This window comes from Pleurodeles waltl, chromosome 3_2 (genome assembly GCF_031143425.1).
Source record: "Pleurodeles waltl isolate 20211129_DDA chromosome 3_2, aPleWal1.hap1.20221129, whole genome shotgun sequence".
Classification (NCBI taxonomy): domain Eukaryota; kingdom Metazoa; phylum Chordata; class Amphibia; order Caudata; family Salamandridae; genus Pleurodeles; species Pleurodeles waltl.
In genome coordinates this window covers 4952545-4977773 of record NC_090441.1, presented here as the reverse complement: position 1 = coordinate 4977773, position 25229 = coordinate 4952545, and the positions used below count along the sequence as shown (strand labels likewise).

The 25229-nt window shown below is 40.6% G+C and overlaps 1 protein-coding gene across 2 annotated transcripts in view; it reads right to left on the bottom strand.

Annotated features, from left to right (window-relative positions):
• DHRS11 (dehydrogenase/reductase 11) overlaps window positions 1-25229 on the bottom strand; it is a 352716-nt gene that overhangs the window by 255740 nt on the left and 71747 nt on the right. For both annotated transcript variants that reach the window (XM_069226558.1, XM_069226557.1), the window contains exon 2: window positions 4036-4245. In XM_069226558.1, the coding sequence (XP_069082659.1) occupies window positions 4036-4245 (210 nt within the window). The remainder of the gene's footprint in view (window positions 1-4035; window positions 4246-25229) is intronic.

Below are 25229 nucleotides of genomic sequence, written 5' to 3'. Positions count from 1 at the left end.
GGGATGCAGCCCTGAGCAATTGTCAGTGACTGAGATTAGAGTATTTCATCCATCACTTTGTTGTTTTTGCATGATGGATTGTCTGGATGTGCAGATCGTAATAACGCTCTTCTGTCATCCATAAAAGAAGGGCATATGCTGACCAAGTGTATTATGTCTTCTTCTGTGTTGCAGCATAGTCTATAGATCCTATTTCCACAGTTTGTAACCCATGGTTGTGTATGATAGCACAATGGGAGACAGCCAAACCAAAAAAGCATAAATTGTTTCTTTACATGCATTGAATACCCAAATGGTAAAAAAAAAAAAAACCTGGCCAGGAGCCCGGGCTTGCCCATGTTCCCTTAGTGTTTCTTCTGCACCAGTCTTTAATGACAACAGTGTTGAGGTTGCTTCCAAGCACTTGCATGCTGGGGGCAGCTGTAGCAACAAGAATCCCTGGTCTGACAGTGCCTGCCTGTGAAATTTTGCTTGGATGTAGGTGGAACATAGATTAAGCGTTACTCCATCCCATTGTACTGTATATCGCCTCTGCTGGTCAATCCTCTTTTTTTTGGAAGATAAACTGTGTTGTCTTTTTCAATAATAGACCCCACTCCTTGCGACTCTGATGTGTAGCCTGCGTGGGTTATCACATAATAGCCATATCTTTACAATGCTTTTCTGTGGTTACCTTAAGATAGGTCTCCTGTAGCATTATAATATCATGGGAGTGTTTTTGATGTACTGCAACACGGTTCCTCTCTTAATCTGGTTGCCTAGGCTGTTTATGTTCCAGGATAGTACTTCGAGTGGGTCCTTGTGGATCTTGGGTTTACATTTCTACGACCTTTAAGGGTCTTTGGGTCAGACGTTTCATCAGTGATATACTTGTATTATGTAGCAGATGTGTTTGATCAGTGACTGAAAGATTATACTCTACCATTCCCTCCTCCATCTCTCCTTTACTCGTCCCAAGCCTCATCCTATTAGTATAAACTCCCAATTAACACTTCTGGATTCTTCCCTCCTCTATTCCCTCCATTACTCTAGTCAATCCAACTAACAAACTCACATATCCTCTGCTCAAATTAACTCATAATAATACTAATATTGTACTCATATTTCCCTATACTAATCCACTAATTCCTTTTGAGTTCTGGAATAGCGTGCTACTCGCCAAAAACGCTTTGACGCCTCGTCAGGGGTAGTAAGCACTATATAAATCCTATTACAATACAATACAATACAATACATGTTATGGTTGTGTTTTCAGACTATTATAGCAATTCAACAGCATCCAAGTATGGAATAGTTTTGACAGAATTGCCTTGTCTTAAAGGAGGCAGATCTTCCTTATTCCTCTAGTCGATCCTTTTTTAAAGATCTCATACATAGCTGGTGTGTTCCAGAGGTCTGAAGTAAAATCAGGGAATCTTTTAGCAGCAGAGATTTCTGCTCATTTTCGATTTCTGACCATATAACCCTATTAAGAGAATGCAGTTTTGTGGCTCTGAGTTTATGACAATTTGGAAGGCTCTCTGGCTCGCTAAACTTTGCTTCATAATGGCGAATTCTAAGTGTATCTGTGCTGAAAAAACATTTTTGGGAAGTCCAAAAAGGTGTTTGTAAGATCGAGAGAGTACGTTATCCAGCACAATTGGATCTCTGCCACGCAATGTTTCGCTACCATATATAAGCGGTTGCAATAGTTTTGCGGTGACAATTTTCAGCATTGGGACAAGAGGAGGGACCTCCAAAGGATTTATATGAGGTATGGAAATTCACAATTAAAGAGCCACCTTTAATTAGCAACTGCAGCTTTTTAGGTAAAAAGGACCCTCTAGTCCATAATCACCCAACAATATTTATAATCTTCCACGCTCTCTATTTGTTGGGATTGAAGATACAATTTTTGCTTATTTTCTTATCAGTTATAATTACCTTAATTTTTGTTAGGTTTATTACTAGGCCGTTCTTTGTAGAATATTCTCATACAGTATTTATAAGTCTTTGTAAAATCGACCTTTGTTTCACTGATCAGTGGCATAACGAAACTTAAGAGGTCCCTCTGCAAAGTATGTGTAGTGGGTCCCTCCCCCTGTACCCAGTCAGTGGCCTGCCACCCGTGTACAGTGAACTGTGCTGTGGTACCCCTGAGGCTCGTCCCCATCTTAAGGAAGATGCTTGAACCATCACCAATCTTCATTCTCACCCATGTTTTACTATAAAGAAGTTGGATGGCCCTTAACAGTGGTGACGGTATCTCCCAATTGAGTCCGCTTTTCCCACAGTTTGGTTCTAGGGACACAGTCAAATGCAGATTTGAAGTCTACAAAACAAAGAGAGAGAAGATTGAACCTTCTGCATGTTTTCAATGGTGAGGGAGACAGCCAAGAGGTTTGGGGAGGTGTGGGTACCACAACAGAAGCCTGTTGGATGAGAATTATTCCCCTATCCTTCTTCCAGACTCTTAAATTTTCCCGAACCAGTGGAGGAAAGTATTTAGCTTCATTATCCAGAGGGTTTATTGGCCTGTAATTCACAGGTGTTGACCTGGCACACCTTTTGTAAACTGTAGGGATTATAGAGCCTCTCTAAGAATCAGGTCCCTCATTGAGTTGAAGAATAGGACTGAACCCCACCATTAATTTCACACACCAAACAGTGCTGATTTATCTTCTACAGAGCTTGAGGGATGCCATTTGGCCAGAGTGCCCCATCACTTCGCCCTGTCCTGATTTGCACAGCTGTTCAGAATGCTTTCTAGGACGTTCCCTCGATTATTCATTGTCTCATGTGCCATGTCCTTTGAGCTTGATTGCTCACTGGTCATTATAATGTTTTCCAGGAGGTGAGATGCCACTGGAGTTTGGTTTACTTTCTTTAGTCCCTAAAATAAGTTGAAATGGTCGTTTGGATACTCATACCAGGTGGTTTTGGTAATATTCGAGTTATTTACACAATAAATACCGCTGCCAATTTCCCGAAATTTTCTTGAGTTTGTTTTCCTTACTTGCATATAAGACTTTTGCCCAAAAGCTTCTTGATTGTAAGTAACCGTCCAATTGTTCACATTTTTAAATGATATATCTACTAAACATAAATGATATATAAATGCACACAGCTGCACATATATATATATAAAAAACAAGATTCAATATTTGCACTAATGTTTATGTTTGATTCCATACTTAAGTCAAATACATCTTTAGAAATCATTTTCCATAGTATGTTTTCCATTTCTTAAAGAAACTAAAGTTCATAAATCCTCGAGTGTTCATTTCAAATATTCACTCCGCTTTTTGAGTGTATTAGGGTGCAGAGCCATGGGGAAGTCTTTTAACGCAGTATATATTACTTGTCTGCCAATACATGATTTCCAGCAAACCTCCTTTATTATTACTTAGATTTTTTGATCCAGTAGCCTCTGGTAATGTCAACACATTTTGCTCTGTTTCGTGCGTCTCTAAGTCTTCGGCAGGACAGACCTCAAAAGGCTCAGAACTCTACTCTTCCTGGAGGCCACAGTGTTGCAGAATCTTACAGCACAAAAGTGGGGCTGCACTAATAAAATATACTAACGCTTAAGAGCTGTGACTATAAGCCACCATCCCTGTGAAGGTTGTGATTCCTAGTGGTTCGCAATTTGCAACCTACCTCAATAGTATTCATGAGGTTGGTCGAACTATGACCCACTACGAATCAGTATTTTGCAAACTGACCTATTAATAAATACGTCGGTTTGCAAAAATAGCACATTGGTCGCAAAAATACTGATCACAAATTGGGACCCGTATTTTGCGACCAGTGCAACATGCATATGGCCCATATGTGGAGTGTGAAAATTTGGTGTTTCAATGAGTGGAACAAGTACGAGAATGAGAAAAGTGTTAGTGATAGCACATGTTTAACTTAGGCAGTCTAATAAACTAATCCAGTCAATGTGATCACTGTTAGTGTGTGTATTTTGGTCAAACAACAGGAAAGTGCATTTTAAAGAGGTTTCCATTTCCCATATTAATATACTGAATGTAATTGTTGCCATATACTCACATCAATCATGGTCCTCCAGCCCTCAGTTTTCCCAGACAGCAGAGGCTCAGGTCGTGCCAGACCAGCATTGTTAATGCATACATCCACCCCCTGGTGCAATGTCTTGATTGCAGAGAACATTGATAGGATCTCCTCTTCATTTGACAAGTCACATTTATACGGAAGAAGGGTACCGGAGTATCCGGCACTCTCACATTCTGCTGCCAATTTCTAGAAAAAAGTAAGAAACCTCAATGTATTTGTGTCCATTGCCATTTGTTCATCACAGGTTCTTAGATAGCGGCTTCTAACTGATGCAGTTTTAGTGATCATATAATGAATCTGTAAGCCGTGATGATTTAATGTTACATTGTGGAGAAAGCCATCACTTGTCAAACTGCATTCATATATTGACTGCCTTACAAAGATTTTTCATTGCACGTTTCCTCTAGTTTCCAGGTCATATATCTGAACTTGCACTGGGTAGATTCAAGTGGATCACTAATACGGAGGCAACATGCGGACATACAAGACACCTGCCTTCCAGTAAGGGACAATATGACCAGTGAATACTGCAACCACAGCAATTACCAAGAAGTGAGATCCTTGCGGCCTTGTTTTGACCAACAACAAATCATATATGTACCTTGAAAAGATTCTGTGAACCAGCTTCCCGAAAACAAATTGTAAATTTACACCTACATTTGGATGTAGGTTTCAAAATGTATAGAATCCACTTAGAATTCTACGAGAATTCTTTGAAATCGTCAGCAGACACATCTTTCCAGGAGAACGCTGAAGTGTAAGGTATTACACCTGAATGTATGGTGGACAGTTATGAATTTGTACATGCTTGTAAAATTTCCAGTTGCACCTACTAACTTATTTTCTCCATGAGGAAAATGGTTTCCCACTGAAGAAAACAGTTTCCTCGTAACACCCAACTTTTTTGTGGATGTTCTTTACCACTTAAACAGGGGTAAAACTCGCACCAACAACAAGAGTATATCTTCAACAATTTCCTGGGTGGAAATGGGCTTGAGAAAACAGACAATCTCACAAGTTTGTGGATTTTACAAACATTACAGGGCATCCCCATCCAAACAAGCTAATGAAAGCAGCTTTATGCCCATAAGACTAAACCAACATTATTATGGTAGTGTTTGTGAATATATTGATAGAACTAGTATAAATTCTTGTTGAAAAAGAAAACAAAAATGTAAATTAAGACAATCCAGAACAAGTCAATAGATTAACAGCCTGCAAAATAACTGGCTTGTGAAATTTCAGGAAACAATACCTATCTTTTAATGTGAAGGATAGTTTGCAATCAAACGCAGAGAGATGTTCATATTTACTTTAAAAACAAAACAAAAGCACTGAATGTGACTTCTGATTGAAAAGGGACCAAATGTACACGCCCAGACCCACTTTTAACTTCGGAAATATGTCTAACAGTGGAATGCACATCAAAGGATGATGTAGGTGCCGATGTACAGACATATCTGTATGATAGGGGTGTAACAGAAGCAAGAGTAGTCTATGCTCTGTCCAAAGAAATTGATAAGATGAAAAAGAACATTCCTCGGACTGAGTATATATAAGAGAATATATTTTAGTCAGAAGAGAAGACAACACATCAGCAAACTAAATAGTACAAACTAATCAACAAGCATTTCCAAAAGATATTTTGAAAAAGGAAAACGTTGGCATTGCATACTTGAACAGTGGCAAAAATAGAATTCATACTTTAGAATTATGAAAATGATGCAAAAACTCCTTGCAAAACATACCACTTATATTATGAGGGAGAAAGTAAGTAGCTAGACGTGGAAAACAAGTTGAGGCTCGTTTTAGGAGAGCACGGTGAGCATGATCCTAAATACAGACCCAGGAAGTCACTAAAAAGCTTCAGAAGTAAAAGGGTGCAAAGCAGAGCAAATAAAAGAGACACAGATATAATGAATCTGCTAGGACCAGTTCTGAATTTAAAGATCAGATCCATCTGGAATGAAGAATATTAATGTAAAGAGTTTCTTCTTTGGCTGACATACATGGCAGCCCCATATTCAACTTTGGACACATTCACATCCCCTTTTGACTAGATGTTGAGTCTCGATCCAGCCGCAGTCATTCTACCTAATCAACTGTTTAATACTTTCATTTGTTCATAGTTTCCTAATTTTATTTCTCTGGCAACTTAGATTCTTAGATTGGAGACACTTGAATACTGCGCTTCTGTGTATGGTGATAGCCAAATAAAGTATTACACAATACGGATATATCAAACTCAACTACCATTTATATTTTTAGTTCAAAATATATTGTGTGATATGAACACAGAATTGGAAATAACGTTAAAACCAGAGTTCATTTATGTGTTACATTTCAGCATAAAGGAAAGACTGATGTCCTAAAGAACAAGCGGTTGGCCTAAATACATTCAGACTTAATACTTGTATCATTTTTTAAACAATTCAATGGAAAATAATAAGATATTGTGGAACTGCATTTACACAAAAAAAGACTTATTTGGACAACGGCAGCTAAGTCGCAACAATTCCTTTTATGAAATGTGACAAGTTCGTTCTTAAGAATACTAAGATCAATTACCTCTGAAAATGGAAACAGAAACAAACTAGCATGTACTATAATTCCATTCTGATGTATATTCCATGAGCTTTGTCTCAGAACTAAAATGCATCCATATTGCACCATAACTATTTTCCAATATTACACTTTACATTATCAGTTTTGTGAGTTAGTACCAAGTGTATGGAAGTTACCCTTTTCTCACAAAGTTAAACTAGTGTAATTGTGAACTAGATAATTCATTAAGGAATATTGGACATCTTTGAAGTTACTTTTACAACTCTTGGACAGGGGTAAAGCAATCATCAATAAGATTGGTTCAGCCAACAATCGAGGAAAAACATTCCAAAATAATCACTCTAACGTAAAAAATAGCAGTGTGTACAGTGCGTTGGTGGAATAAAGGGAATCACAACCAGCTGCATGCAGAGATGAAATGAAGCCACAAATAAAAGACTTAAAAGTAGCGCAAGACAGAATGTGAGATGTTCTTGGATGAGGCTGAACTCATTTACACATGAAATATCTTTATATGCCATGGAATACAAGCCATAGCCTGCAATGTGGAATATCAAGCTGCAGTACACCAACTAAGTCTCTAGTTTAATTACTTGGTGGGTCAAAAGAACACAACACATCACAACTTCAATGTGAAGCTGGTAGCTACTCTTCTGTGCATCAACAATAACACGTGTCAAAGAATCTTTCTCAAAGTTCAAGAAGAGCAACAGGTTTAACAAATCCACAGCAGAAAGGAAGGTTGGAAGAACAACCACTATAACAATGATATAAGCTAGAAAGTCTGAGATGAACTTCGCTATTTATTAAGAAATAATAACATCTTATTTGATATGCTACTAGATGAACTGGAAAATTAAGGTGCTTCTGTTCATTGGTCCATGGCCCTTGTTCCTGAGGTAATAAAAAAAAGGAAGAGATTAATCACCTCTACAACCACTGCAGTAATGAGGCCCTTTTCCACCATGGCTTGTATTATGGTCAACATTGCTCTCTTAGTCAGCATGAACGGCTGCAGATCAGGGAAAAAGAGCAACCCTCTGCCCCTTCAATGTAATTTATTTGCACTTGACAGCATCTCTGAGAATTCGATCTCACCAGTCTGCCACCTTCACCGCTAGCATCATTGTGCCACCTGGAGTCCTGCCTTTTCCGGTAACTGGTGGGGGAAGTCAAAAGACTCTCCTCAAAACTTCAGTGATCTCCTTATAGAAAATGCCAAAGAACTCCATCAAGACAGGTTCCAAGCTGGTTTGCAATACCCCTGCCACTATTCATGCCAGCACCCACAGAATGTGTATATGGATATGGATATTCATTTGGATGTTGTGAAATGTCTCTAGTTTCTTCTAGAGCTTCACTTCATTTTGCTATGAATTCCCCAGCCTTCCAGACTTCAAGCACCACTTCCGACTTATGGTTCTCTAATACAGTGGCCTTGCCCTCCGTCAAGTTAAGTGATCAATCCAAAGCAATCATCCTGCTTATTAGGATATTTTGATTCTCCTCAACTAAACACACATTTACGCCCACTTTTGCAATCTATCGCCTAAGTCACTATGCAGGACCTGCATTGAGCGTATATTCACCTTCTCCCCTCCTGATGGCTGCAGGAATTGTGAAGAATGTTCTACCCTATGTTCCTTGGGTGTTCCCATAGCCCCCTCCCTTTCAGGCTGAAAAGGTCCTCCTTTCAATTCTATTTTGGACCATAGGACTTCCTGTCAAGGTAATACTGCACTCAATGACATAAGCGAGAGGGCAGCAGCAGGGTGTCCAATTAGCATGGTGGACTCTCTCACCTCGAGACTTTGGGAGCATAACTCTCCAGGTAGGCCCACTTTTTGCACCTCTACACTTACAGTTTACTGCTGCTCACCATTGCATTGTTCTTTCTGTGCCTATGATATGCTCACACAGCTTGCTAGCTCTTACTTGTAGGAGCAGCAGCGCTCAAAATGTCACCGTTTGTCCACCTCCATTTCTTGTGGCCTACTGTGTCTGCTCACTGACCAAGGACCCAACCTAAAGCCTCCTATGCCCTTGTGCCTCTTCCTATGTGGCACACCAGCCTCTCAATTGGGGTGCACCATTCTCCTTTTAATACTGCTGGCAAGGAAGTGGTGTTTCAGGGCTCCAGAGCAGGCAAGGAGCAGGGGTGTGACGTGGAGCTCCAGCTTCTATCTGACCAGAGGCCATCTAGTTCTCTGGACAGACTCACCCTTTAATAGGGATGGGAGTATGAACGTTTTCTCTGCAATCTGTCTTCAGTCACCTGTATACAATCATGGAATACCGCTCAGACATTCCTAACTGGATAGATACCGTATTGGAGTTGTAATATCAACTGTAGCAAATGCTTTTGAAAAGTGTAAAAGAATCAACAGACATCAATTGATAGATTGCATCACTAATGTGAAGTATTGCCATTTCTGTGCTATCCCTGGATCAGTAATCAGATTGAATGTTACTTAATAATTCCTTATCATCAGTGTATTGATTTAATTGTGAAGTCACAACTTTACCAGTTATTTTGGCAAGAACTGGGAGACAATTGATATGGCGATAGTTATTATTACCGAGTCAACCTTGAGGTTTTCGCGATCAGAATAGTGCTCTTTTTAAGGAGGTGTGAACACCACCTAGTTCAAAGCAGGCATTTATGGTATATTTCCATAAATGGAGGATAAAGAAGCTTGCAAATTTGGCTATGTTTGGTGATAGTAGGTTATGCGGGCTTACTGTAAGAGGTTCTTTTTCCACAGATTCAGAATTAACAGGAGGACATCTGGCATAGCCACCGCCAGTTACTTTGGCATTGGCAACGTTTGCATCAAGGATAAAAGCAGGGGATGCAATGTTGTTCCAAACACTGAGTATCTTATTTGAGAACAAGTTACCAGCATTCTATCAGTTAGTTGATTACACAAGTTAAAGTGCTTGCAGTTCTATTCCCAAGTATAAGGTTGATTCCCTGCAGAGAGGCATTGCCAGTAAGCAACTGAGGAAATAAAATGAAATGGCACAAGGCGAGTATTTAAAAATGTTTACTAACCTCATGCTCTAGCTGTAATTCTATTAAAGTCAATCTCCCCTATTTCAAGTCAGACAGACAAAGATACAGGTTTCTGTGACAAGGTAAAAATCTACTCAATATTATCACACATTTCAGTTGAAATGACTCTGGACCACATTTAGAATTTGGCAGATGAGTTACTCCATCACAAAGTGGCTGATATCCTTATTACAAGGACATTAGGTACTATGGCACTTGTAGTAAGGAAGACTGAATATTTGTCACGTTTGTAAAGGAGTAACCCAACAAACTCCAACTTAGGCCCTCTTTCTGTACAAGTAAAACATTCTAGCATGCACCGACAGTGCCAATAGTTCTAGATTTAAATGAATAGTGTGAAGCATTACAAATCGCACAGAAATGGATATGTATTTGTATGGAAAAAAAGAACTGTAACAATTTTGGTGTAGGCTAAAAGAGCGGGTGACAGTTGCACTGTTAAGCCAGACCAAAAACATCCATGTCGGCTAATAACTGCCCTCCTTTCATCTGTGCTGCTGAAACAAAGAATGCCACAAATTATCTAATACTTTAATAGCATTACACCGTCATGTGTGTGCCCCTGAAAGTCCAAACTTAGGCAGCTGGATAAATAAACAAAATGATCACAACTGTGTAGAGGGTGAACACTTTTTTGTGGAAGCACACAACTACTGCCCAATCAAAACATGTAGTCCTGACTCCCAACATGTGGTCGGGGCCAAAGTCGATCTCCTGATTTTCACATAATTCTCTGGTGGGACCTGTGCTGTCAAGCCAGACCATAAAAAGTACTTGCCTGCCACCACCCACTATAGAAGGCCCTGAAGACAGACGTTAATGAAATGCTGTGCTGCGTCAAGTGTGACAACTGCTAGGAAGAAGTGAAAATTGTGAGATGTTTGGCTTCGGAACAATATCCACTCATGTAATTAAACATCCATTTATCCTCTGCAAAAATCTCTAGCCCTCAGCAAATCAAGCGATATGACATTCTAACCTTACACAGAAGAAGTCATCTTTAGTGAGTGAGGGATGCTTTTTACCCTTCAGTTCAACAGGAGCAACAAGGAAGGGATACGAAAAGAAAGCAGGCAGCCAGAGAGGAAGCAAGGAAGTAGAGAAGGGTCAGAGATAAAAATTAGGGAATGTAGTAGGAATCGGAGACTGAGCAGCCTTTGAGGGAGATGTAAAGGGGACAGGGGAGAGATCATAATGCCCAGTTCATATAGTGGTAGGATGAGAGGCAGAAGACAGCAGGAGATGCACTCCGCCTACTCGTTTAGCTGCCCCAGAGCAAATCTTCTCTTAACTTAGCTGGTCAAGCGAGAGAAAGGAGCATGTGTTCACTGCCTATGCATTTGCTAAATTCTTCCTCATCAGACTAGTAAACGAAGGGCATATCCCAGAATCATCAACAACTAAGGTTTTAGGGAGGTTGCAGTGCCGTTGTTGGAAGGTAGGTAGCACTGAATAGTTGTTTTATAGGTTGTGATTGAATGCATGAAGGGGAAGTGCAAATCAGATGTGAGTAGGATGGCCATTCCGTATTCTAAGAGAATTGCCTGAGAAGGAACTCGATAGACATGTGATTTACTAAATCAGGATGTCTTGAAGTAATATAAAAAAGGGCTTCTTAAGCCTCTGTTTTTGCCAAGTTTGGATAAACCGTGTCATTTGGAGGGGTGGCCTAACCCATAAAGGGCATGGCTGAAAATACCCTTTTCGGTCAGTAGCAAAGAGGTCTATGGATCACCTCTATTTCAAGCTGCAGGACTGCTTAATCAGGGTGTAGGGTTTCATGCTGGGCATATCCAACGTTACAGTGATTGTGCCTTACTTTTTTTCAATTAAGTATGTGGTCTATGTAAAACCCAACCTTAGTATGAAGTTATTGCATACCCTAGGGTAGCCATGCGCTTTACAAATTCTATAACATAACATAACATTTTCGTCATCACCATCTACCTGAGAAACTATTTCTACGCAGAGTATGACAAGATACTTGTGGCCTCCATTTTGGATTGAGGCACCCTCATTGCAGTCCATTAAATTATCTATCTTGCATCAAATAATCCATCCCTATAACGGACTCATATTGCTTGCCTGTATGGGATACTGAAGAGACACAGATGTGTCCCTTCCTCAATGACGACTAACTGTGAAATCAGAATAGTCTCCAAATCTGAGAAATATAAAAAAAAAGGTGGAAAATGGGTAAAAATGTGTGTCTGGCATAACTTCAATAGTTTGTTTATTAAAGTGCCAGTACACAGAGAAAGTTGATCACAGTTTATCCAACTCTGCTCACCCTAATAGTTTCAGTGAAGAAAAACACTAATAACAAGAAAACAAGGAGGTGACCTGAAGCTGCCTTGATACCTTCCCCCTCCCACTGGGTGTTCCCGTAGGGAGACTCTTTGTATCGTCTCTCCATCTCAAGTGTTTGCTGCACATTCAAACAAACCTATTTTGGGTAGATGGGAAGAATAGCAGATATCTCCGTACTGTAGTGTCTTCCCCAGCCTGGGTACCGGCCAATGCCTACACCACACACGGGGAGCTTTATTCATCTGTGTGTAGCCACAAACTCAACATTCTAAACTTGCATTCACTTCACCCCGCTCCAACACTTATGTCACAATTCTACAAGAAGCCTAAGGGGTTCTGTCGTTAATAACTCACACAACACTGAATATACAACCTAAACATTTCTGCATGTTTATTTTGGACCCCACTGTTCTTCAGCATAGTAGTGTGATTCACAGTGACACAGTTGGTCACTTAATATGATCACATCAACCCAGCGTAAAAATCACCCAGTCAATGCCAATCAAACAAAGGAGTAAATATTAAATCCTAAGCATGTGGTAGAACACCTTGCAAGGTACAGCTCCAAATTATATTTCTGTTTTATCCAGGCCAGCCCTGCGGTCTAAACAGACGTCTTTGGAGCGCCTGCCGCCACCATTTTATAATGTTTCATCCCAGATACAAAAGGCATGGAGGTAGGTTCCCACGTGATCAATGCTCCTCCCTCTCTTTTGTGTCTTTGCCATAAGGTAAATATTTGATCATTCAACAAAGGCCAACCTTTTCTACCTAGCACTTCGAACTGACTGGCTTATCAGTACACCTCTAGTTTCTTCTTCCTCTCCTTTCTATCGGGGCATATTCATGTTTTACAAAAACAGAAGAATACAAAAATTAGTAAAATGTGATGATTGATGTCTATCAGCATCAAGGATCGACCTGGAAAGATGCTGTACAAACATGGAACGTTATTGGTTTGGAATTACCACTTTCATGCCTATTTTAGCCACTATCCGCTCGATGGTCACAGGTGGGGCCCATGCTAAATCCCCACATCCCAACTCCGTGGTCGAGCGAATCATTTTTGTTCAGAAATGTTACAAATATACCTTTAAGAATGAGGATAAGGATGGCGGTGCTGGGTACTCTTTTGTCCAAACTCCGAATAGCAATCCACTGGGTGTCCACTAAAGCTACGCAACATGATGCTTGAAAAAAGGATTTAACAGAATGGGTGGTTGCTGATTAACAATGTATGAAAACTACAAGGGGGGGGGGGTGAACAATTAACAGAAGAGCTCACTGAATGGGTAGAAATTATTATGAGACTAATGGATCCTTCAAATAATAGACCACTTTGCATTTGAAAATATGGGACAGGTGCTATGTCGAAGAAAATACACTGGGGAAACGATAACTAACATGGTAAATTGTGGATAAAAAGTTTAAACTGCAATGTATTAAAGAGGTCTTGTATGTAATCTTGGGTACAAGCAGAATAGGCGTGATATAGAGGTATGTGTATAGCGATAGGGTATTCAGCTCCTATAAATAAAATGCCATATTTAAAAATATTTTTACAACCATTGCAAACGTGAGGGTGTATACGAGATACACTGCTTCTGCTAAGCTTTTTGAGATACTAAGCACTATATAAAAATTAAATTAGTACTAGAGCACACAAAGGAAACCATACATCTAGTGTATTTTATGTATCTGATCCTGTAAAAAACATGAAGTTTGAAATGTCTTTTGCGATGATTACCCGATTTCCTGTGTGATAAGTATCATTAAGCTTAACTTGTACCAGGACGTGTGAACAGCAGACTACTATCATGTGAGGTTCAACAGGAACTGGGAATTATACTTCAGTCAGGAAAGTTAGTATTCTAGTCTATGCAAATGCTGATAAGGGTGTTGGTCCCAATGAACTAAGGAGATTCATTATAGGCAATTCCTAGTTGGTGGGCTGCAGAATTATCCTCCCTTTTTTAAAACTATAGCAGAGGTAAATAGCTCTACATCTAATCTGGTGCCACAAGACAATAATCCCCTTTTCGCAAGTGGGAATGGGTGGGTGGGGGTGTGGGTATCGGAATACTAGAATGCCATTTGACTATTATTCTGATTAGTCTATCTAGCAAATCTTGCCAAGGTGCAGACTGGAAGGTGGAACATGAGATTCTATTGTAATGCCGGCTTCTTTTGATAAGGGTTATAATGTCGTAGACCATTGTGATGCCTTCAGCATATTTATGGAGAAGATGTGATGGGTTGGCTTGGTGGGGAAGCACAAGCAGATACACAGTTACTTAATCTGCTGGCCGATGCCAGCATCAGCCTCTCTATAGATGGTGTGCACAGTATTGGCAGCACCCAGGCTCTGCTTCAGGCTGCTTCCCTATGGGTGGAGGCCCACAGGGCAAAAGAGAGCCTCCCTACGTCGAGCAGTCTCTCACATCATTGGGCCTAGATCTCTGGCCAAGGCATGGCTTTGGAGCTTCTTTGGTATCCCAGCCACTGAATTCCCCGCTGCACCTCCAAGTGGTCTTAAATCCACCTAAAAGGCCTGCTGCATGCTCTTTCTTCACACCTGTTTCCCTGCATAATAGACTTCTCTCTGATGAGTGTTATGCAAGCTGATCCGGGCACGGAACCGGTCTCCCAGCCTGCCAGAACTCATCCCCCGTTTGTGGGGGTCAGTAGCAGTCATTTGTGCCGATTCTCAGGAGGAAAATGAAGGATTATGTAGAAGTAAGCAGTGAGTGATCGGGAATGCGCAGATTGGTGTTGGATATTTGGACAATCTCAGAAATGTTCCACTGAGTATTAGAACAGAACTGTCTACTAAGCTTAAAGAGATGTGCAAGGAAGGCATAAGTCAACCTATGGAATGATCGGGTTGGGAGCCTTCCCCTTTTTTTAATCAGGAAAACGAAGGCAAACTTAGTTTGTGCATGATATTCTTTTTCCGCCATGGACGGTGCAACATTTTTTCACAATTCATGCTGCATACTACCAAATTTGATAAACTGAAGACTGCTGCCATACAACAACTTTTTTGACTCTCAACAGTTCTTTTTTGTCATCCAGAGATTATCGGATCATTTATTTACTAGCATGGAAGCGGTCACTGCCTTTCCGGATGACATTCTCATTATCCCATCAACTCCGGAGGAGCACAATGCCAGAATAGGGAAGCTTTCGAAAAAATTATAAAATATTAATATAGTTTTACAAATGGACAAAAGTAAATTCTTGAGCAACGGAGTGGAATAGCTAGGCCATTTTATTACTAGTGGGGGATTAAATCTATTGAATTCTTGGTTAAGGCCCTCAAAGAAGCTCCTTTGCCTAAAAACAGGGAACAGTTGCCATTATTTTTGGATGTATGTGAGTAATATTCACCTTTTGTACAGAGGTTTTCTACTATTACCAGATGTATGAGAGCCTTGTTGAGAAAAAGGTCACTCAATTGGGCCCAACAAGATTCTGAAAGGGTTAAAAACAGACCAAGATTATTTATACACCTACGTTGACTCCCTTTGTTGAAGTTGCCTTGTGTACTGTCACTGTAGATGCCAGCAACATACGCATTGGAGCTGATCTTTCTTAAAATATTAAAGGTTGGTACAGTAACTTTTACTTCACACATATTATCTAAGTAGAGATATTCAACCATACAAAAGAAAGCACTGAGCAGTATATGAGCACTAACATGTTCTCTAAACACGTACTGGCGCACTAACAGTGACTTAAGATATGAACTTCAAGATTTTTGGGAACCCAGGATTTGGGTTTATTCTTATATACAGACCCTCAAACTAAGCCAGAATGAGTTACAAGGGGCATTCTAAAAGTCTCTATCAATATTACAAGTCGTCCAGTAAGACTGGTGACAAACTAGCTTTAAATCCGCCCCAAACTAAGAATGGGTCCTCACCTGCATGTACTAAATATAAGTCCTTGCACTGTGAAAGTCTGAACGTGGCAGAAATGATCTACAACTGTCTACATTGATATTTTCCTGACCTGCACATGCATATAAAATCAGAGCAAGGGCATCTGTTAGCAGATGCACCAAACCATAATAGGGGTTTCAGAGCAAGAATTGTCCATGACAACATGATTTGCATTAAGTGTTGAGACTACTACCTACTTCTCAGCTGAACTTGCTAAGATGGTATGAACATGTTAAGAATCCCTAGCTTAAAAAGGAATACATAAATAATAGCCTTCACAGAGTTTATGAAAAGAATAACACTCTTGAGATTAAATTAATTTCTACTCTTGAGGACGAAGTGGCTGCAGCCCCATTACCGCTATTGCTGGGGGTCATGGAGGGAATGGGATTTAGAAGAGCTGACCGGATTTTCCTGGGGGTGGCTTGTTTGGTGGCTAAGAGAGACATTGTGGCAGGCTGGAAGGCAAAGGCGGCATGGACACTGGCCAGATGGCGACGGGGTGGACTGGTGTGCCCAGCGAGAGAAACTAGTTTATGAAGCAAGGGGATGCCCAAACAAATATAAGAAAGTGTGGGGGAAGTGTGAGTCTATTTGGGACACATAGTCCGCACACGGGCTGCGGACAGCCAGCTGTGGGGTGGCCGGATATAGCCGGAACCAACTGTTATTCAGAATGTATTGGTTTACAAGTATCGGATGTACGGTGCTGTATGGTAGCTTGATATGGGGCACGGGACGTGACCTATGGTTGGCTTTTGCGATTTCCTATTCTGTTTTGTTTTATATTGTGTATCTACTTGTTCCTTTGGAAAAATGAATAAAATGTCTTTATTAAAAAAAAAAAAAAAATCTAGTTTAGGACAGAGTATGGCTGAGAAAGAGGTACACAGAAGATGGTAACCACTATGACTGCAGAGCTGGAGGGCTGTTAGATCTGTCCCACTTTCTAGTAAGTTGCAATTATTCAAAATGGCCAAGAAGAGATCTCAAACTTTTGTTCATTAGAAAGTATTAACAGTATGGGAATAAGTTCAAGGCTTAATTATTTTTGGCTAAGCAGCAAGACTCAGCTGACCTTTATACCACAGAGTCCTTTGTCAGTGGGACCAGAAAAAGTTAGTGGATAAACTTGTAGGTCTTAGTAGAGCATAAGGCCCGGCTGAACGTAGAGTATGATGAATGGGATGTTTGATATGTTCTTTAAGGTCTATCGGTCACAGAAACCATGTGTGTCAGTACTGCGATTATTGTATGGGAAGAACTGGATAAACAATATTTCAAACAAAGCATCTCTTCTAATAAAATGAATATTAAAGACAGAAGTACATTACACAAATAAAAGAAAAAACAAGAAAGAATTAAAGGACTGCAAGGAAAGTATGAAAAGTGGTGCCACACCCAATAAGTAAAATACTAACAACTACAAACTAAAGGCACACACTATTAATTGATTGTGTTAGTAAATAGAGAAGTGCTCCACTGGGAAAATAATACCAGGTTCACTCTGTGGTCTGGTAGTTATGCCAATACTGGTGCAATGTACTAGACACTGGGTATTTCTCTTCTGAGTGCATCTGCAGCAGGATAAGATGTAAAGTAGCAATTCCTGAAGAAAGTCAAAATATTTGCCAGTAGCAGAAACATGTTGATTACTCAAGTAGTTAGTGGAGCAAATGTTTGTAACATGTTTGTTATCCAGAGTAGTGAAAAAAAAAAAAAAAAAAACATCCGCAAAGTTAATAGGTCTGGTTTTAAGGTGTCAACGCATGTAAACATAACTTGTGCTTATCTATGTTTGCATGTGTTAGCACATTAGTAATCCTGAGGTTTATTACTGTTGATTTTTGTGTATTTTCCTAGTATGCTAGTGAAGGCCTTTCAGGTTGCATGATTCATGGTATGTCTGAATAATAGTGAGGGCCAAGTCACTGCAGAGTCAAAGTACAACACATTTTAACTGATGGTAGCAAAGGCCATTCAGGAAGTGTGAGGGGATTGTATGATAGGTTATATGGTAGCGGGGGCCTCGGCAAATAGGGTGGGCCATTGATTTAGCTTGATGTCCTACGTAAATGGTAGCGTGGGAAATGTGATACTAAGATAAATGTCAAGACTGCGTGGCTGTAAAAAGTTACACTAATAAAAGTAATGGTTTGTGCGCTCAGTTAATTGCTCTAACACCTAGATTTTGCTTTGGTTGATAGACCATACCAGAGAGTGTTTGCTAAGATAGCTATACGCCTGTGAAAGTAGCTGGGCCAGTGAGCCAATTAACACATTTCTGTGTAAATGGTTTAATACACGTGCATGTGTATGTATTTTCTATATAAGAGAAACATAGCCTAAAGGCAGTGGGCCGTAGTGCAGGGTCTAGGAGAAGAATGCAGTCAACAAGGTATTAGAGAGTAGCAGAAGTGTACCGTTACTATATCATGATGTAGTGTCCTTGAAAGAGATGTACATTAAACTCTAAATAGATGGGGCGCTCCTGATGGATACAGGAATGTTACAGATCCTGGGTGCATAGACGGCAAAAGCTTGTTGCCTTGTGATTTCTTTTTGTACCCAGTTTGATGGTGTCCTAGCTGGAGGCATGTCAAGAGCCATTAGAAGTGGTGAGCTTATCAGTTAGACAGATGAAGGTGCTGGTTAAGATGGCTTTGTAAATAATACAGTTCGTTTTCAAAATGGAGAGGGCTGCCAATACATCTTGTTTTGAAGACGGAGGAGGCTGCCAAGGAGAGCCACTGGAGTCCCATCAGGATGGAGGTGATATAATATTTCTTCAGGCCCTGAACGAGATGTGCTGCAGCGTGAAGAAAGTCCTTAAGGGGACCCTTGTGAAGTCTAGGAGGCCTTGGACCAAGGCATTTCCGCCAGTTAGATGCAAGAGTTTAAGGACTAGAAAAGTAGCTCTAACGTCACTTTCTGGGAGGAATCGATTCACTTTCTTTATCGAAGAGACATGGTGCCAGGCCCTACTGGTTTATTTGGCACAGTGTTCCTAGACGGTGAGGTTGGTGTCCAGAACAAATCCAAGTAACCTAGTACTGGATGAAAGTTGGGATTTGAAGCTGTCAAGGTTTAGGATTCTGAGCCAGGTTTGGAGTATTTATTGTAAGTTCTAGGCAGAAAACAGGAATTCGGTCTTGGTGGACTTGAGCTTTGGGTAGGTGCTGGGCAATCAGGTCTGAATGAGGTGCAGGCAGTGTTTGAGGTATGTATGTTGGAAGTAGAGGATAGTTTCAAGTAGAGTTGTGTAACATCGGCATATTGGTAAATTGTGATGCTGCTAACAATAAGTAGTGCTTCCAGGGGCTTCATATAGAGGAAAACTTCACAGATCAGATAATGAGGAGCTTCTGGGATTTGCGGGAGCCTATGTGAATGAAATGGTGTTAAGTTGGAAAGGCAGGAGGTGAATCAGTGAACAACACTGCCAGTGAATCTCATTTGAGATTCATGCGTTCAAGATAGTGGGATGGTCAATTGTGTCAAAGTCGGCTAACAAGGTCAGCAATAAAAAAATGTAAAAAAAGGCAGTGGTCATCTAAATCTGTGGTTAGGAGGGCACTATGTATAATGCGTAAAGTAGCAGTGTCCATGCTGCAGCGTTTTCTGAAGCAGGAAAGGTAATCATGCAGGATATGATTGGCACTGACGTGATCTTGAAGCCGTTTATAGAATGCTTTTTCAATGAGAAGTTCAATCTCACAAGACTTCAGAAGTGCCATGGTGGTGCGTCAAACCATCTGATTGTGTACACAGAAAAATAATTTTGGGCCCGTGTTAGGGTCAAGTTTGCACTTTTGCCACAAAAATGTTAATGATGCCTTTATTTCATGCGTTTCAATGAAAAAAAAATCTTTGTTCACAATATATGTTTGATATAAAGGATGCAATGTGACAGAAATTATGATGATTCTTATAGTTTAGTTAGTGACAGAAGCTCTGGCAGACAGCGCTGCTATCAAGCCAGACATTCAACGAGTGGTATGACAACCATTTACTAGGGAAGGGAACGGAGTTTGTTCACATACAAATATCTCATTCATCAGTCATGAAAAGCTTTGATCAGCCATCTTGCCTGTGAGGTGCAACTTAATAACAAAAGCAACTGAATTGAAGGAGTGGAGCACCAAAAACTAGCAGCTCTCTGAATTTCAATTCTCACGCAAAAGGAAATTAGTGGCTGTCATGCCCACGCCATGGGATCGTTCTCAATCCTACTGTGCAAGTACAACCAAATTTTATTTAGTGAATAACTGAACATTGGCTTTTTCAGACCAGTCACCAAAAACAACATACTTCAATAGATTCAACCTTTGGATATGCTGATGTCCGGAACCTAGACACCCCTCATTCACATATGGCTTGTTTTCCTAAAAGAAGGGCCCACAAATCACAATGTAAGTTAAGGTGAGAAACAAAAAACCAAACAAACGTACTTAGGTTAACCGGGCAGAACTAACACCACCAACGCTTTCACAAAGGCAATTGAAAATGTCTCTACAAATGAGCCATGATCACCAAGAACATCAGTGGGAGACACCATGTAACCCAGAAACATCTGCAATCAGGGTGTGTGAACTACATACTTTGCCTTTAAAAATCAACATATTTTTTACTTAATATGCATAACTTAAACTAAGTGTACTTTATTAAGATAATGGCACTGAGTTCAAACATTTACAATGTACAATTATACTTCTGATTCTGTTTCTATAATTATTTTCTGTGATGTTATTGGACCAGGCTTACATCATATCAGTTTTCCCTGTGCAGCATGTAAAATGTATTCTCCCACTGAAGATAAATCACATTCATCTTGAAGTGATGGAACTTAAAAAGCTAGCAGCTCTTTGTGCATTTCCTATACACAGAGCGGAAGATACGTTTCCCATTAAATATGCAGTCTGCATCCAAAAAGAAAAAAAATATATATATTTTTTTTCTTCACATGAAAATCAACTTTTAACCCATCCAAAGGCCTCTCACCTTTTGCACGACGTAGAGAAAAAATTATATTGGTTATGATTAACATCTAAAATGTTGAAGCCTGGGCTGCTAACATTCTGGTGAACAGCAGGGGTTTATCTACCACTATCTAGTATTTTTCCCCAATACGGCAATACTTGCTGCAAAAGTAACAACTTACAATTTCCATGGTATAAGGTTTTTAGTTCAGAAATTTCCTGTGTGAATCATATCCCGTTGGACTACTTCTTCCCAGATAGGATAACAGGATTTGGGAGAAAGAGACAACAAAGGGCCTATTTGTCTTTAGCAGGTAGTGCAATAACCAGATCAGATTTGTTTGATGTCACTGTACTGTATTATATTGATAATTATTTAGTGCTGTCCAAACCCTTTGTGAGGTCTAAAATGCATACCACTTTCTCTGAATCAAAATCAAACAGGATTAGTAAAGGTCGAACTAATCAGTCTCTACGGTATCCAGGAGCTTGCAGGTCTCAGCAGCTCATTCAAATAACCAGGTCTTCCGGGCTCTACGGAATTCCGGAGAGGTGATGGTATAGAGATGCGCGGGGAGGCTGTTCCAGGTTTATGCTGATATGTGAGAGAAAGCAGGTCTTCCACTTCTGCTTTGGTGGATGCAGGGAGTATAGGCAAGTGACAGGGAGGCGGAGCATACTCTTGACGGTTGGAGAACATTCAGGCGGTGGTTAATGTAGGACAGTCATTGGTTGTGTAGAGCTTTCTGTGCATGGGTCGTCAGCTTGAAACTGCTCATCTTCTGCACAGAGAGCCAGTGGAGTCGCCGAAGGTGTGGTGTGGCGTGGGATCGTCGCGGAAGGTCTAGGATGAGCCGGACGGCGGCATTCTGAAGTCTTTGTAGGAGTTGCAAGGCGATTCCTACATATAGGACATTGCCGTATTCTAGTCGATTGGTGGTGGCCTGTGTCACGGCGCATCTCATGTGAGGGGGTAGCCACCTGATGATCTTAAATAGCTTGTGCAGAGCGAAGAAACAGGCCGAAGAGACGGTGTTAATCTGTGATTCTATGGTGAGCAGTTTGTCAATGATGATTCCGAGGTTTCTGGCATTTTTGAAGGGAATGGGTGCATGTCCTTGTTCCGGAGGCCACCAGGAGTCATTCCATGTGTTGCTGCTCTTGCAGAAGACCAGAACTTCAGTCTTGTCTGTGGCAGGCAGTTCACCCAAATTAAATAGGTTTGGAGTAGCTGTCCTTAGTGATCGTATCTATGCAGATGCTCAAGCGTTACACCTTAAAATGCAAACTGAAAGGGGGTTGCAGGTATCACAGCACAGAACTCTTTTGGAAAGGGAAAGGTAATGGAAATGTAGTTTGTAGTTGGGTGAATATACAAGATGTTGGTAAGAAAGGGAACTAAATTTGCTTCTCCATTTTGGAATGGACATTTAAAATGCGTTTGTTTGCAACAGATAGATATCCACCCATTTAAAAGTTGAATAACTTTCTTTTCAACAGACAAACCAAATTGAGCTTTAAAGTAATACATCTGAGTTTGGTACTGGTCTGCCGCTCCCGTAGTGTGTAGAGGTCTATATAAATGTTACAACTAAATACTACACTAACTGCATTAGAGAGTGAAATGAAAAAGGAGGATGCTGTCGTGTTTTTTGGCTGCAGCCAAACCGTGATCTATGAATTTACTCTGATGTCTTTATAACATGCTAGTAATTGCATGACACAGCTTTGCAAGTCTTAAAAAACTTGGGGTCTGTAAATGTAAGCCTGTGGTGATGTAAATGTTGTGTCCAGCCTATGAACAGGTCATTGCGCTCTTAGTTCAACCATGTCAAGATTAACATAATAGAGAAGAATGTAAGATCGTCAATAAAGATAAATCGTTGAAGCCCCTGAAGCAGTTCTAGTAAAATAATTCAATGTTAACTATGCTAATTAATATTGCACGTTTGAGATCTCAGGCCCTTTGGAAATTAACAGTGTTGCGAAACATCCATGAAACAGGTGACAATACTGTGACTTTTTCTGAGTTGTAAATGTGACAGCTTAAGGAAAAACCAGCTATTTGCATTATTTTTTATTTAAGTTTTGCTAAGATCCAGATTATGCCTTGTGAACTTTGCGTGATGTTTCACCAACTCTGACCAAGCAAAAATGTTTCCTGCATAGCTATCAAGCGAGGCAAACATCCAGCGAACAGACTAGCTGAAACCGGCAAAAACAGTTTCCCGCTGAAAATATTTTTCGCACGGCCACTTGTGGAACGTTTTATACTGAAGCTGAATGCACCTCACCATAAGGAAGCACTTTTTCCCACTTTACCCTTTTCCAAACTCAGGGCCCCAATTAGAGTTTGGCAGACAGATTACTCCATCACAAATGTGACTGATATCCTGCCCACCATATTACGATCTCTCTAGACTGTAGTGGGATCATAATATGGCGGACGGGATATCCTTCTTGTTTGTGATGAGTAACCCACTTTGCCAAACTCTAAATCAGACACTCTGTATTTTAGACTAGTTTTTCCAAGCACACACATTAAGCAAGGTAGAGTCCCAAGGTCCTCTCAGTACCCTGCCCCTTGTTTCTTCCTTTTATATATTCAGGACTGAACCAATGCATTCTGTATGCAGCACTCACTCCATTTTTATTTTATACACAATTTTATTGAATCGAGATAATAGAGCACCACACAGCATCCTCCATAGTAATGTACATACAGAGTTTAGCGATAGTCCCCTTTCCACCACAAATGCCATAACATTATCATTGCGCAGTCTCATATAGATAAATCTTAATATGTGAATAGTTTACCCCATATTTTCTCGTATTTCTTGGAGCACTCCCTGGCCACGTATATAGGCTGCACCTGGTGCACACACCAATCTACGCCTCTGCGCTTGGCCTCCAGGGTGCGGGGCCCGGAGTTTTTCCAACTTCATGCAATGTCACACTTGGCAACCAGGGAGGCTACTCCTATAAAGATCGGCTCATAGCGGGATTTCCCTACGCCCTCCAGTAGGCACAGGAGTGCCTCCCTAGGGCCTAAGTCAAGCAGACTCCCCAGAACCACAGACATCTCCTGATTCACTCCAGCCCAAAAGGGTTGTAGAGCCAAACATGACTAAACCATGTGAAAAAAAACAAAAAAAACATCAGCAGCAGGAGTGGAGCACGTGGGTAGACAGGCTGGCCCGCATGGCTCACTCACTCCAATTATTTAACGAATCCTGTGCACTCTCTATTTGTAATGATATTTTTAGTGATATGGGAAGATAAATTACCCTGACAATGTTCAAAGCACCCTTAGTAAGGTATCTCACACTTTCTTTTTGTTTGGCTGCACCAGAAGGGTGCAAAGCTGAGCTCCTTATTCAATTTAGTCTTAAGGGTTCAGAATGTGTATATTCTCTCTTTCAACCTTGTTTCAAGTCACTGGAACGTGGAGTGCTGCAGGGCTCCTCATACGGCCCTAACCTTTCTAATGTGTATATGCCCTAGTTAGCTCAACATATCTGCTCTTTTAGTTTGAACCGGATGACAACAGGTCATCAGGACCAACAACAGGTCATGAAGGCCAATATGCTAAAGCCAAATAAAACGTTTTGGTCGCTAGTTGCAGAGACCCCAATGGCCTACCCAAAAGTCCTGAAGTCTCAGACTCCTAGTCCCACTGAGCAGTAACTTGGGCTTTATGCCAGGCCAGGACCCGTCCTTTTCCAATCAGGTTCATAAAGTAACTTCAATATGTTTCTTGTTCATGAAAAGGAACTTCTCGATTAGTCCCGGTTTAGGTTGCAGCCTACCAGACAACACAGCTGTCTGGTTTGCTAAAGCCATTTTAGGGAGTTTCAGAAAGTTGATCTGGGAATGCATTCTGACCGTTACTTGCCACTGACTTTGTGGATTTCAACTTACATATATTTCTTCTTGCTTTCCATTTGCTGGCTTTATTTCTTTAGGCTGTCCAGCTTGAGTTCATCCCTTCCATTGCCCAAACCTTATTTACAGCACCCTTCTGTGGGCTCCCTTTTAGTAAACAGACCTGATAATCTTGTTCTTATCTTGTCACATTTCCTGTGAATTCAAACAGCGAGGTTAAATGTCAGACGCTGTCTTCTACGGGTGCCTGGTGTTTACTATGCTTTTGGCTGACTTCAATGCGAGAGCGCTTATAGGGGAAAAAAAACACAAGCATTTGCAATGCAATGGGACTTGCATTTGCACGACTAAGAGCTATTTGCGTTGTAAATTCCTAACTAGACATTTCTTGCCATATAAACTGAAAATAAA